We start from the raw sequence: 15,963 nt of genomic DNA, 5'->3' as shown, positions 1-15,963 counted from the left end.
TATAGTTTTTTATCTATGCATCATCAAAATGTATGTTTTATACATTTACTATCAGTATTGGTGTCATTTCACACACGTTTTTGATCTATTTTTTCTAATAAAGGTTTCATTTAAAAATGTATCTAAAATGTACCATTTTTAAAACCATTTTATTACCCACGTGGGCTGTGTCCTGATTTATTTTAGCAATCCCCTACTGTGGGACGTTTAGGTTCTTTCCAATGTCTTGCTACTATAAAAAAATTTAGTCCATACTTTTGAATATTTTCTTAGGGAAAATTTTAAACATGAAATTAGGGGGGGTCAAAGGGTCTATAAATTAAAGAACTTTGATACATTCTATCAAATGCTCTCCAAAAAAGTTGTTTCACTTATACACCACTTGGGTGTGAAAATGTTCACATTTGACCATTTAAGAAGAGATGGTACTTGGGTTTTGTCCACAAATCTTACTTCATGAATATCTCTCTACAACCTACCACGTGAAACACATTTCTGCAATGGTTTCTATGAGCCAGACAGTCACTCGCATTTCATACAGACCGTGTCAACCTTCTGACATACAGTTCTGTGGAACCAGTTTAAGTTGCTTTTTGACTTGTGTTACAGTGGTTAATATGGAGTGTGGGAGCAGAGGAGTGAGGTGGGGAACTGAAGGGGGTATTAATTATGCAAAAACAAAGCCACGCCTATTTCAACAGGCTCTGGCATCCTTCTTTGCTCGTTCTTTTCTTCCCTTACCAACCCCCAGCCACCACCACACATCATGCTTGAGGCGGCCTCCCCACTCCTCAGCTTGCTCTCACCCTCCTCCAAAGTAACTGCAGATGCCCTGTACTGAACATACTGGCCCCTAGGACCCAGTTTAGGCTCTGCCGCCTGTGGTATGGCCCTGGGTGGGCCTACTTCTGTCCTCCGGGGCAGTCCTCAATCTCTGAATCACTACTGCAGTCATCCACGAGTCATCACGTGCTGCAGGTAGCTGCAATACCCCCCTGGGGCTAACTGCACTCAGTAATGGAAGCAAAGTGTTCTGGGTAGAGCCTGGGCACTTCAGGAATGCTCGCTGCTGAACGTTTCCCTCTCTTTAACCCTGGCTTGGCTTCATCAATCTCAAGACAGAGAAAGAAGATCCACAGCCTTCTATGCCATAACTAGGTAAACAAACAAACAAACACATAATTCTGCTGAAGGGAAATAGGGAGTTAGGGAGGGAGAAATACTAATGATTGTGGAAAGGTGGCAGAGACAGACTCATTTGCTGGAGGACCTACTGTGTGTATAAGCACACTGAAACCTCCCAAAGCTGACCCACAGCTATTTCTTACTGCACCCATTTTACAGATGAAGAAATCAGTCATGAGAGATTACTTGCCAAAGGACGCGTTATTGCACAGGTGGCAAACACAAGGCCCACGGGCCAAATCCTTGTTTTATCTGACCCAGCACCTTGTTTCTACCCAGCAGCAGTGCCGAGCTCTCCAGCTCTCGCTTAACTGTTAAGGAGTAGTTACATTTACACAGTCCTAAAATTACATTCAGCCCTTTGAAGGCAACCACGAGGCTGATGTGGCCCCCGATGAAAATGAGTTTGACACCTCTGTGTTCTTGTTCATTCTTGACCCCGGTTTAACATCAGGCCTGGGTGACTGCATAGAGCACAGAATATGAATTTAGAAGGGCCTGGATTTTTAATAAACCTTTTGCCACAAAGCATGAATTCTGGAACCAGAAAGTTCAGGCTTGAAATGCCAGCCCCAGTTTCCATGTGTAACTTGAGGCAAGTCCCTCACTTCTCTACACCCTCAGATTCATCACAGTAAAGCAATGATGTTTGCCTCCCGAGGATGCTGTGGGAATTAACTGAGATGGATCACGTGAAGAGCATGTGCAGATCTGGCAAATACACAGTAGGCTCTCGTTAAGTATGAAATATGATTCTTAGAAGGCCAAGATTCAAATCCTGCCTAGCCACAAAAATTTCAACAGGTCCATCCAAATCTCCAAGCCTCAGTTTCCTCAGGTGTTCAGTAAGAGTAGTCCTCTGTAGACTCGGAAGCATTTGAGATTAGCGTTTCAGATAGGATTTCTCAGACCTCAAAATAAGCAAATGCTCTTTTTTTTCTTTCTCCCCTAAGGCAGCAGTCCAGAAATCCTGACACTGAATTAGGTTCTCTATCAGGTTTGGAGTGCAGGCACTTGAAAGAGTGTTTTGTGGGAGTTGAGGGTGGTGCATGGGCACATTAATACAATTTAGGAGCTGGGAAACATATAGCTGCATACTGCTTACCACTCAGAAAAACCATACTGTGACCTAAGAGCTGGTTATTTACCTCTTACTACCCTTGGGGATATTGGTGATGGTGAGCCTTCCTTCTAATTTATATCCTTAAAGCTGAAGAGAAGGTGGGTGGGTCTCATGATGGAGGCCACACAGGTGCGGGACACTTTTTACAGGCACACAGCTGTCTGCCTCCTCTGTACGAACTCCACGGGGCAAGCACCATGCCGTCTCGGTCATTGTTATCAGTGCTGCATGTGGAGGAAATACGACACCTACACACACGCTTGATGAATGAGGTGGTTCCATGAAGAGGAACCAAGCACCAAATCTAGACACTTTGTAGTTTCAGAGTGAGGGAGAATGAGATTAATGACTAAAAAGCCAAATTGTGTAGCGGCTCCCCCTAAGCTCTAGTTGATTTTTGGTTTGTTTTCCTAAGTTATAATTTCTAGAAAAAGTAGATCTCTTCCTAGATGAGTAGATCTCTTCCTAGATATATCTCTTCCTATATCTTTTCCTAAGTTGTAATTTCTAGAAAAAGTAGATCTCTTCCTAGACCAGCATCAGAACAGTAGTAACTTCATATGGTATTTGTTTTTCACCACCTGGCTTATTTCGCTTACCATAATGCTCTCCAGTTCCACCCAGGCTGTTGTGAAGGGTAGGAGCTCCTTCTTTCTTTCTGCTGTGTAGTATTCTATTGTGTAAATGTACCACAGTTTTTTTAATTTACTTTTACTGATGGGCACTTAGGCTGTTTCCAACACTTGCCTATCGTAAAGTGTGCTGCTATGAACACTGGGGTGCATAGGTTTGTTTGGATTGGTGTTTCAGGGTTCTTAGGATGTAATCCAAGCAGTGGAATTGCCAGGTCAAAAGGCAATTCCAGTTTTAGTTTTCTGATGAAATTCCATACTGTTTTCCACAGTGACTGCACCAGTCTGCAGTCCCACCAACAGTGCATACCATATGATCTCACCTTTAAGTGGAATCTAATCAAACAAGCAAGCAAGCAAAATATAACCAGAGACATTGAAATTAAGAACAAACTGACAGTTACCAGAGGGCTGGTGGGAAGGGATGATAGGGGGAAAAGGACGAAGGGTTTACAGGAACAACTATAAAGGACACATGGACAAAACCAAGGGCAAATGGAATCAGGGGAGGGAGATGAGGATGGCTGGGGTGGGGGGAGACATGGTGGGGAAAGGCAGACAAGTGTACTTGAACAATAAAAAATAAAAAATAAAAAAACAAAGGACAGTAGTAACTGCAGATGAGACTGAAACTTTTAGCATGGCCTTTGATTAAATGCACAAAATTGGAAGCGCCAAACTTCACTGCAACCAGTTAATAAAATAGAAAGATGACAAGTTCAAAAAAAATTTAAATGTTCTTATACTTTGTCTTCCAAATTCACTTTTGTGCAAAACACTCTCACACAAGCATAATGGAAATACATAAAGCATTCACTTATTTACTTAATGGCTGCTGTGCTGCAAAGCTTTTTTTCACTTGGGAAACCACACATCTTACACATCCTTTCCTGACAATATTGTCAGCTAGAAGCTTAGCACATCGCATACAGTCACACCTTCATGTCGCCTGCCCACAGCTTCAAACCCCAGTTGTTTATCATTTCACAGCATCGTACTATTCTTCCTGTCCTCTGCTGGAGAATGCCACCAGCATCCACCAGCTACCCGCAAAAGACACTCTGCATCATTCTCAATTTTGTAAATTGTGGTAGATCTCTCAATTTTACTGTGAACCTGAAGCAGCTCTAAGTCTTTAAAAAACTTGCTATGGATCAGCAGTTGAACTTACAACACAAGTCCTGTTTCAGGTTGATCAAGGTAGAAGTGTTCTACTCAGACTATATGTGTACAATCAGGACCACCGCTGGGCCACATTCAAGACACAGCTGTAGCCAATGTATGCGAATATACGACGTGCAGTATGAGTGGGCACATACAAAATTCATGGTACTTGAAAGGTTTCCATAGCAAGAGAAATGGGTATCTTCCATCTCAGACTAAGTTACAAAGACAAATAATCTGAAGGCAGTAACTACAAGAAAACCAGTTGAATAAACTTTTACAAAGAACCTATGATACAGAAGACTGTGCTAGTGCTGGGTAGTGACACTCTAGCCCATGAAGGAGCAAGGGGGATGGGGTTCTGAACCAACATTTGGAATAAATGTTTATTGCAAGTGGTCTCTTTATTATGGGACATGAAGGTGGATACATGTATCCACTGACCTGAGTACTATAAAAATTGATTCACATGGCCCTGGCTGGTGTGGCTCAGTGGATTGAGCACCAGCCTATAAACCAAAGGGTCGTTGTTTCGATTCCCAGCCAAGGCACATGCCTGGGTTGCAGGCCAAGTCTCCAGTAGGGGACACAAGAGGCAACCACCACACATTGATGTTTCTCTCCCTCACTCCCTTTCTCCTCTGTGTAGAAATAAACATCTTTAAAAAACAGTTTCTCATAAAACTAGTGCTGCACAAAATTCAATTTCTAATGAGTACTGTCTACCAGCAGCTTACAATCAAGAGCCAGCTCAAAGTGTAAGAAATCAGAGACAATATAAAACATTTATCCTAATAACTCACTTGTTTGAATATAAGAATATGGTAGGCGGTGGGGACGAAGCACAAGTAAATCAGCACTACAGGGAAGTTACAAATGGGGACAAAAAGTTAGTATCTCAAAGATGTTTTTAATCTGAGAATTACTTCTCCCCAACCATGCTGTCTTGAGTGGATCATCTTATTCAACAGGAGCCCACAGGCTAAAGGTTATTTTGAGGAGCAACCAAAAATTGGGGGCCCCCAGAAGTTCCGAGGGTGACTGATTTTCCTTTTCCTAACATCTAAGTGCAAGAAAACTGTAAGATGATGGTATACTGCACATCCATCAAGGCCTACAACTTGAACAGAAATGTTTGCTTTCTCTAAGGGACCCGAAGGTGATGACAGTGTAGTCTTGCACAGTGGAGACCAGGTGACTTTCCATGGCATCTGTGAGGGCGGCAATTCATTTCCAAGCAATGTAAAGGACCGGATAGCGCTCCATGGCAACCAGGCTGCCACGCCACGCTGTGGAGCTACACCGTCCAAAGGGGAGCCACAAGCCACATGCGACCCCCTAAATTAAATTGAAATTAAATATTGCTTAAAAAAGTGATCTATTGGCAACAATTATACTAGTTATCCTACCCTTAAGTGAAAAATCAACAGGATATAAGACTTATTACAGTAAAAAAAAAAGTCAATTATAGAATCTAGATTTGCATATGTTCATTTTACAATTGTTTGAAATTTTTTACGACATGATGTTGGAAAAATGCTAATTAAATAGGACAATTCAACTCAGTTACACTAGACAAATCTTAAGTACTCAGTAGCTGCGTGTAGTAGCTAGTGACTACCTTCCGGACTGGGGAGACAGAACACCCTATAATCTTAAAGAAGTGTGCTGGCCAGAGTGGCTCTGGTCTAGCTGCTCAGGAGTCAAGACTGCAGAGACTAACTCTTTCATCCTAAAGTCACACCCGACTGTCCCTGGCGCCAGTGGATTATACCACCAGCCCTGCACATGTTTGAAGAGAGGGGTTCAGGCTGAAGGGTAACAGAAATAATGAAAGGTCAAGTCTACCAGGGGTTGAAGGGAACTGAGAAGTATGAGGGGGACCTGTGTTCAACAGGGGCTAAAATATAAACAGATACATAGACACTTATGTCTAAATTTTAAGTAATTTTAAGCTGAAACTATCTTAACTCCAAAAGATAAACAAAATATGTATTTGTGAAATAAGGAATAAGGGCTCAATAAAAACTGTGCCTAACTTAGGGTACTAATTTTACTTGTCATCCTTCAGGAAATCACTGCTTCTACCAAAAACATTTCAATGTAAATAATCCCTAAGGAATTTGTGATAAATGTAAAAAATCCAGAACCTTCGGTAAACAACCTCTATAATTACCCAAAACCTAAATCCCATCAGGTATGAAAGAAATAATTGCCTTTATTCTAGCTTCATATTTGTACCTAAAACAGTTTCTACCATAGCATGTTCCTCCTACAACAATTTTTTATTATCTTTAAAGTGATGAGAGACAGCCTCCTGAAAAAAGCACTCTCCACCCAGGCTTTGGTAAGTTTTATTGGAGCAAAATTTCAACAAAAGGTGTCTTTTATGTACAGAATTGACTGTGTGGGCATTGTCTAACCCACTTGGACAAAAGTGAAGATAACCATTAAGCCTGTTTACATATTTTCTTATTTTCAATTTGTATACAAAAAAATGAGTTTGCTTCACATACATAAAAATCCTGATAATGTAAGTGACAAATAACCCCCCATTACCAATCTCTTAATTAATATAAAAGCAGCTTCAAAAACATATAATTTAGATCGGTTTAATCTTGAAATGTAATCCAATAAGACTGAAAACTAAACATTTCAGGTCCTGTACCAAGTAGTAAAATACTCGAAGGCCTTCGGGATCCCTGAAATTTAAAAAGGTAAAAGTTACTTTTTTGCAATAACATAATTCTATAAATTAATTCCTAAAACAAAACAAAAATCTAAAACAATTAAGTTAAAGAAGCCCATGATTACCATCTCTATCTTCTCTGTAAAAAAATTTATAAATTTTCTTTACCAGTATTCATCCATATTTAAAATGTTTACTTTCTTATAAGTAGCTATGTATCACAACAATGTATAAAGCAGATAAAATTATAAAGATAGAAAATATTATATTCATAATATTATATAATGTCACTTCTCACAGAACAACTATAAACATTTTAGTTTCTTTTTTTTTTTTTAGTAATTAAAATTATTCCCTGGGCCCTTTATAACATTAGTTTTTCTATTATATTAAGAAAAAATCCATAAGTAATCCTTAATTTTTTTTTAGATTTTATTTATCTTTAGAGGGGAAAGGAAGGAGAGAAGGAGAGAAATATCAATGTATGGTTGCCTCTTGTGAGTCCCCTGCTGGGAACTGGCCTGCAACCCAGGCATGTGCCCTGACTGGGAATCAAACCGCGATCTTTTGGTTCTCAGGCCCTTGCTCAATGCACTGAGCTACACCAGCCAGGGCCCATAAGTAATTCTGAGTTAATTTAATAACTCTCTCCTTGCTAGGCATTTGGATATTTTTCCAATTATATGTAAGGTTTTAATGACTATCTTTTTAAATAATAAAGCTTTTTCATTATTTGAGACTATTTCCACAGATAGACACTCAGAAAAAAAATTGCCATGGTGAATATAAGTGAAAAGATTAATGAAGTATTAATAGCTTCTTGAGGCAAATTATCAAATTGCTTTCGAAAACACATTGTACCAGGCCCTCGCTGGTAAGCTCAGTGGACTGAGAGCCAGCCAGCAAACCAAAGGGTCACAGGTTTGATTTCAAGTCAGGGCACATGCCTGGGATGCAGGCCAGGTCCTCAGTAAGGGGGGCACGAGATGTTTCTCAAACATCAAACACATTGATGTTTCTCTCCCTCTCTCCTTCCCTTCTCCTCTAAAAATAAATAAATAAAATCTTTTTAAAAATAATAAAAAATATTGTACGAATTTATAATCCCAGTAAGGCATGAATGCCACATCCTCATCAACTGTGGGAAAATAAATTTGATAATTTAAAAGTATCTGATCTATCTTTACAAACAGTCTTTTATATCCAATGGTTATTAGACATTCGTTCCTCTCTCCTTTCCTCTAATAAATATTCAAAAAGCATCTGCTATGTGCCAGGCACACTGCTAAATCTGGAGATACACAAGGTTCTCAGGGAGTTTATATTCAAACCAGTACAGCAAATGGGTCATCAAAATTTAGTGATAGTAGCCCTGGCTGGTGTAGCTCAGTGGATTGAGCACAAGCCTGCGAACCAGAGGATTGTGGTTCGATTCCCGGTCAGGGCAGATGCCTGGGTTGCAGGCCAGTTCCCTGCAGGCCATTTCCCAGCAGGGGACGCACAAAAGGCAACCATACATTGATGTTTCTTTCCCTCTCTCCTTCCCATCTAAAGATAAATAAATAAATTCTAAAAGAAAAATTTAGTAATAGTAAAAGAACACCATGGGAATATTTTAAAGGGAAAAGAGTGGAAAGAAATAACTGGAGGCGGAGAGGTTTTGCAGAAAAGACAAAGGAATGTGCCACAGGCAGACAGAACTTGAGCAGACGTACACAGCTACAGCTCTGCTGGATTTTCCTCTTAATTGCAAGTAAGCCCAAGCAGGGAAATGATAATGAGGGGCTAACAATGCCCGATTTGAAGCACAGATTTCGTTTACATTGTGTGACAGTGCCCAGATTTTTATTTAAAAATCTAATACAATTCGGGCATTATTATTCATAGTAATCAGATTTTTTTTCTTTTGGGAATCAATAAATACACTGCTACCTTTTTTGGCAGCAAGTCTTTAATGCCATAAAAATCAGAATTACATCTCCATAATAAACTGGTACGGCTGCCAATGAAATAAGCTCAGCAAACTGTCTAGAGCTCTAAAATGAACCCCTCTAGTAAATGTGATCAATTTAACAAAAATGCTTTAACATACTCACTTTGACTGATTTACATCAATAAGAGAACCTATTTTTGATGTAGTAAAAGAAATGTGTTCATCTCCAATTACAATTTCAAGCTCCTAAAGAAAATAAAGCAGAGAAATGTAATTAATATAAAAACCCACCCAGAGATACCTCTATCCTTGCTACGGGGTGGGGGGAGGGGCCAATTTTAGCTGCAGGTTTTGTAACAGTAACAGAGGAGCAGGGGGTGGGGGAGGACCTTAATCTGTCAGACGTAAACTGTGTCTGTCTATAAAACAAAAAAAATAAAAGTGTCATCGACTGCACAGGAGCCACCCCCCCCCCCCGCCCCCGTATTAAGGCTAACCAAAGTTACTTTCCCGGGATCTCATAAAGATTCTATAAAATGAACGACATTCTTTACAGGGACACACAAACGTTTCTTACAACATCAGTGAAAACTAAAGGCATCACTCTGAGGCACAATGTGGTAAAAATAGCATGTGTATAAGCCACTCTTAGTAAAACACACTATTCTCTTTTACCAGGCTGCAAAAACAACATGTGTAACATTAATAACAGTACCATTTTAATTCCTACTGTGTGTCAAGCCCTGCTGCTAGGGAATTTACAAATATCATCTGTAACTCCCCAAAATACGCTTGTCAAATAGACTTTATTATCCTACTTTTACAACTGTGAAACCCAAGACTCAGAAAGCAAAGGATAAAACTTGTTTGTATTTACAACCATCAGTAAGTGATGGTGTTGATATTTGGATCCTGGCCTGTAAGACTGATACTTTTTGACTTCCTAAGACATTAAAAGTAAGAACTATTAAAATAGACATAATGTAGATGTTCCCAATGTGCCATACTTATTGTGTAATTTTTCTCTATGTTTACCTACAAACCTAAAAAAAAAGTTAAGAGGCTATATCTGCAGTAATGTTTCCGAATAAATAACAGATGCCATTTAAGATAGTCTTATATATACAACTGATCAGAAGACTGAATTACACAGTTTATGGCACACACAAAATTCATAATTAACTAAAGTTCTCAAACAATCATAAAATCTTTGACTTAAAGACCAACAAACCATTTCTGGAACATGCCTAATCCTCCCTGATAAGCAAAACACATGACCACGTCATGAAGTGGGTAGACGAAAATACTGGATTCTCCCGGAGTTTTTTCAGTACATATATGTACATGTACGTACAACAAACAGATCTAAACTTACTTTTACAAGCGTTTGCAAGGCATAAGTAATGTTAACCTATTACCTTTGCTTTCACAAGTAATGTTTCTTTAAACAGAAGAATTAAGTTAGTGCTACAGAAGGTCAACATCTGTTTTCTCCCTATTTTCTTCTAGTCAAAGAAGGTGTTACAAAGTATAATCCTCAGGGCAAACAAATGTGAAATGTTTCTTTCCCCAAGGCTCATACCTCTTTTCTCCCAGAGTTCAAAAGGCTCAATTCGGAAATCACACTGTCTTTCTACTGAGGGAATCAGCCTTCAGAGCTCTCAGAAGCGCCCTAAGACATATCAGTCACTCTGAGAGGAATATGAGAGGCAAGGACAATGGTCAGTTTGAACAAAGAAACCAATCAAATCCTTCTCGGGAGCAAGAGATGTAAATAAGAGTTTTCAAAGTTATAAATTTGGAGAAAGTAAATTGTACATAGTCAATGAGAATCTTAAGTCTTGAATTTAACAGACATCTATACTTATCCCTAATAAAATTAATTAATATATAATGGAAACCACAACAGTGTGAAAACCTCCTAACCTTGGCTGAGTGGCTACAACAGATTGTTTGGAAAGATAGCTAAATTTAGTTGATAGCTTCAGAGTGGAGCTATGCATTGACTCCTTTGCTACTAGGAAGTAGCATAAGGCTCAGAAAAAAAAGTATTTACCAGATACCTACTAATAGAAGACTAAAGAATCAATGAGTACCCATTATAAATAAGAAAAACATAACAATGATATTAACAATTTTAATAATTTATGCCTTTAAGGAATCACTGATTACAAACCTGCCGGCCAACCCTGTCAGGGGGAGGCCACAAAGCATCATCTTCTTTTGTAATTTCACTGTCATCGATAATTCTCTTCAGTTCTTCCATCACACTCTTGTGTACATACGCCTGAAAATAAGTTACAATAAAAACTTTAAGGTGCCTCTCTATTCCTTCTCACAACTCAGAATAAAATAATTAAACAGAGTGACAAACACAAAACATTTCAAGAGAGTATCACGGAAAAATTTAATTCTGAGGCCAAAGTAAAAGATGGGAGAGAACCACTCATCCATCCCATGGTTTTTCTTCATTCCCTTTCCTTTAATATATATTTCTCCCTCTTCACATCATTTAGCCCCCTTTTGAACCCCTGCCTTGATAACATGGGACTCAAATCTGCCCAAGTGGTTAACAGTGATGACCAAAGTCTATGAAGTGAACAGAGACAAATCCAAGTACACATCACAGTGATCTGAATTTTTGCTTATTCCTAACCTTTAAGCCTTTGATTTAAAATTTATACCATTCTTAAATCATGATTACCATTTTAAATAGTGAATAGAGTAAAAAGACAAATTAATTATAAAGTGAATTAAATGATATTGTCAAATGTGGAACTACAACTTATATTCAGATTGCTTCTTTTGTTGTTATTGATGCTACAATTATATCTAATTTAAGTAGAATCCCTTTTTATTCTATAAATTGGCTTCCTCTTTGTAATACAGCCTTATATGTACTTTTGTGAATTCAGTAGAAAAGTGGGTATCTGTAAAAAATTAGACATTCCAAAAGAACTTACCTCTTTTCTGATCATGACATCGTTTTTATAGTTGCTGTTGTTGGCATATCTAAGCTTTCCTGTGGGGAGTGGAAAAAAATTCAATCTATAACAGCAAAACTGCTAAAAAAAATAAAGAAATGACATCGTAAGCACTTTTGAAGATAAAGTCCATTTTATATTACTACTTTTAATCTTTCTTCCCTCCTAGCTAGCATGAGACCAATCCTAAAACACAGACACTCAAGAATTTGCTGTAAGTCAGCTACAGTTGAAGTTGGGCAATTTTTAAAATACTCCATGCCTTCTATATAATTTTTTAATATTCAAGATAATTTTTAAGTATTCCATGTCTTCAATATAATGGGAAGGCCATTTTTAAGTCTCATTTTCTTAAGCTATGTCCTGAACTAGAAAAAGGAACAAACATTTCTTTTAAAGTTCATGTTGTATGTCTGCACTGGCGAGAACTGATCGGCCCAGAGCATTTCATCTAATTACGTACACAAACTTAAGAGGACGGTTTTATTCTCCCAGTTACTCGTAGTTGAGAAAACAGAGTTAAGTAACCTGCCCATGGCCACACAAGATTCAGATCCAGATCTACCTTCACTACTCATGCTGCCCCATTACTCCAAAATGGTCTCTTTTAATTATTTTTCTTCAAATGAATGTATGTACAATACTATGGCAATGCTAACATTTTAGAATTGAGATTAAGAAGCATACAAACTATGCGCTGCTTCTATATAAAAGCTGGACAATTTGCTTATATTTAATTTTAATCCATTGTGACTTTGCACTCCCTGAGGGATGCTTCTCCTCAAGTCAGTTAGCCAGGAGCGCAAGTAACCTGGTCCTGATCCTCTAAAATGACCGGTAAACCTAAGGAGGTGAGCCCCTGGGGAATCGCGAATGACTCACTGTTATTATTGATGGAAGTGGGTGGATGGGGCGGTGACAGATAAACGGATGAGAGCCACTGTTCTGGCATGAAAGTTCCCTGATAATAATAGACTACATAATTTGTGTTAATGGATAAAAGCCTATTATGTTAATAGGCAAAAGCACTGAAAACAATATCACAGAAAAAAAAGAACGGATGGAAAATTTACATAGATTGGTTCCTTAACTAATTTAGATGAAGCACAGGGAGAACAAAGGGGAATAAGGTGATTACAGTTTTTAAATCATTGCACGGCTGTCCTTACATTTCTGCCTGAAATGCCTGATCCTCTTCCCCTTTCCTAATGTGTGATCCTTCCCTAATTGTTCCGTCACGCTCTCATAGAACTTTGTCCAAAACATGGACATAACACTTAATACTTAATATCCACAATGATTTACGGTTAGTTTCACGTCTGTGTGACCCACGAAGACATAATTCATTGTGGGAAATTAAAGTCTCATTCATTACTGTATGCCCGGTTTTTGTATTTACATATTGCCCAACGCATAAAATGCATTAAAAAAAGAAACGTCTGCTCCCCAGCTAAGAAAATGTCTATTTCAACTGTCGCTACTTTCTCTAGAAAGTTTTCCCCATGCCTTCATGCAGAACTAACAGCGAACAACTGTATTTCAGCACCCAAAACGGATCCTTACACTCATTTTCCTACATACTGGGCTCCCCCCTTCGGGGCGGGTCTTACTCGTTTATGCTGCCTTACGTAAAACGTCTGAATGAATAATGAATGAACGGGTAGTCCGAAGATTGCTGGCCAACGTAAGACTTCAAGCCTCCATTAGGTCACATGTTGGGGCTATTCTTTAAAACGTTCTATTATTAAGTGGACAAACTACTCCTTTAAGGACCTCCCAGTGAGCTGACTCTGGGATGCACCTTTACTATCTGCCAGGATTAGCTTTTCTAAATTAATTTACACCGATTAATTTCCTTTTATTCACAAAACCAGTCCACGCCCCTTGTATTCTCAAGCTCCTATTTACGTGGCCAGAAGCAGTGGTCTCAACCCCTGCGGAACCCTCGCCGCCCACAGGGGCCGCTCGCCCCACCCCGCCCCCCGCGCTCACCGTCCGGCCGGAACTCGAACTCCAGAAACTCGTGTCCAAACTTGCCCTTGTGCCCCACATAGTAGCGCAAATAGAAATCGCTGGCCAAAGCCATTTTTCTCCGCAGAAAGCCCGCCGAAGGCTCAGCCAACGTGCCTCTCGGCGCCTGGCAGTGACGTCAGTGGCCCAGAAACATTGCGTCACTGCGGACGCGCCACTCCTACCTCCGTGGCCCGCAGGGAAAAGCCGGGAGGGCGGGTTTTTAAGTTGTGAAGCAGCAGGAGGAAGGGGGCCAGTGGCTTGAATTTCGTGTTGCTGGGGGTAGAAGCGTGTCATTTTCAGAATTAAGTAAGTTATATTAGCAAAGCACGGAAGCATGAAAGCAGGATAACGTGTGTTATAGGGTGAGAACTAGGGTTTGCAAGTGGCATTTACTTTCCGGATCTCAGTCTTGCGGCGTTTGGGGAGTTGGGTGCAGCATTACTCCCCTCCAGCTGGTGGGATGAGTAAAGCTAAAACCCGGAGTGGGGATGTTAGACCTGAATACTGCCCTTCTTCCTCCTAGGTTCCTAACGCAGGCCTTTCCCCTTTGGGCCACCCTAGTGGCAATTTGAGACATTTAAGTAAGGGAGACAAAGCAGAAAGAATCTGCATCAAACAGGAGGGCTGAAATTTAGAACACACTGAAAGTGAAAATCCCGACAGTCGTATACAAGGAGGATTTTGTTTTTGTTTTTTAATAATGAAACTTCTTTCCATCGGTAAGGGTTAAGCTTAAGTGCCCTGTGGGGTTGTGGCACTAACGATCAAATGAGTCCAGTGTCATATTTCACAGAACTAGAACAAATATTTTAAAAAATTATGTGGAACCACAAAAGACCCCACATACCAACAGTGATCCTGAGGAAGAAAAAACAAAATTGGAGTAATCAGGCTGCCTGTAGCAAACTATACAACAAGGCCTACTTAGGACAGACATACAGATCAAAGGGACAGAATAGACAGCCCAGAAATAAACCCTCACCTTCATAGTCACCACTGAAAGAGGCAGCAAGACGTACAATGGGCTAAAGAAAGTTTATTCAGTAAGTGGTGTTGGGGAAATTGGGCAGGCACATGCAGAAAAATGAAACTACACTGCCCTCTTACACCGTACAGAAGAATATATTCAAAATGGATTAAAGACTTCAATGTTAGACCCCAAGCCATAAAAATCTTGGAAGAATATATAGGCAGTAAAATCTCAGACATTGCTCATAGCAATACTTTATCCCACATATCTCCCCAGACAAGGAAAATAAAAGAAAAAATAAACAAATGGGACTACATTAAACTAAAAAGTTTTGGACAGCAAAAGAAAACACCAACAAAATAAAACGACGACCCAGAAATGGGAGAACAAATTCACCGATACGTCTGATAAGGGATTAATAGCCAAAATTTATAAAGAACTTACAAAAGTCAATACCCCCCACAAAAAAGTCATAAATCCAATTTAAAAATGGTCAAAAGACCCGAATAGACACTTCTCCAAAGAGGTTATACAGATGGCCAATAGACATGAAAAGATGCTCAATGTCACTAATTGTCAGATGCAAATGAAAACCACAATGAGATACTACCTCACACTTTTCAGAATGGCCATCATCAATAAATCAACAAAGAAGAAATGCTGGAAAGGATGTGGTGAAAGGGGAATCCTTTTGCACTATTTGTGGGAATGCAGACTGGTGCAATCACTTTAGAAAGCGATATGGAAATACCTCAGAAAATGAAAAATGGATCTGCCTTTTGACCCAGCTATCCCACTTCTGGGAATATGTACAAAGAAACACAAAACACTAATTCCAAAGAACATTAGCACTCCTAAGTTCATTGCAGTGTTATATACAATTGCCAGGATATGGAAGCAGTCCGAGTGTCCATTAGTTTAATGAGTGGATAAAACAACTATCGGACATTTACACAATGGAATACTACTTGACAGTAAAAAAAAAAAAGAAGAAAATTTTACCCTTCTGAAAACATCAATAGACCTGGAGAACATTGTCTTAAGTGAAATAAGCCAATCAGAGAAAGAAAAATACCATATGATTTCACTCATATGTGGAATCTAACGAACAAACTCAACTAACAAGCAAAATAGAGACACTCTTAGATAGAAAGCATGACAGCTAGAGGGGGTGAGGTTAGGAGGTGGAGGAACTGAGCAAAAAGGAAAAAGGACTCACGGCCGTGGACAACAGTGTGGTGACTACAGTGGGGAGGTGGGGGATAAGGGG

At 39.4% G+C, this 15,963-nt stretch overlaps 1 protein-coding gene across 3 annotated transcripts; it reads right to left on the bottom strand.

The window, feature by feature from the left end:
* Positions 1–6,441: 6,441 nt before the first annotated feature.
* MAGOHB (mago homolog B, exon junction complex subunit) lies at positions 6,442–13,873 on the bottom strand. Of its 3 annotated transcripts, none has more exons than XM_037033940.1 (5): positions 13,703–13,873; positions 11,690–11,748; positions 10,903–11,013; positions 8,890–8,972; positions 6,442–6,806 (listed from the first exon to the last, which is right to left on the bottom strand). In XM_037033940.1, exons 1-5 carry the CDS (start codon positions 13,794–13,796, stop codon positions 6,707–6,709), a joined length of 447 nt encoding a protein of 148 aa, XP_036889835.1. In that variant the 5' UTR covers positions 13,797–13,873; the 3' UTR covers positions 6,442–6,706. The 3 variants fall into 3 exon arrangements, with proteins under 3 accessions (XP_036889835.1, XP_036889833.1, XP_036889834.1); XM_037033938.1 differs by having other exon boundaries at positions 11,690–11,791; positions 13,703–13,868; XM_037033939.1 differs by having other exon boundaries at positions 11,690–11,788; positions 13,703–13,868.
* Positions 13,874–15,963: the final 2,090 nt, after the last annotated feature.

The sequence above is a fragment of the Sturnira hondurensis genome, unplaced genomic scaffold (genome assembly GCF_014824575.4).
Source record: "Sturnira hondurensis isolate 20B ecotype Veracruz unplaced genomic scaffold, ASM1482457v3 Scaffold0021795, whole genome shotgun sequence".
In the NCBI taxonomy this organism is placed as follows: Eukaryota; Metazoa; Chordata; class Mammalia; order Chiroptera; family Phyllostomidae; genus Sturnira; species Sturnira hondurensis.
The sequence above is the reverse complement of the archived record's forward strand: the minus strand, read 5'-3'. Positions and strand labels throughout refer to the sequence as shown.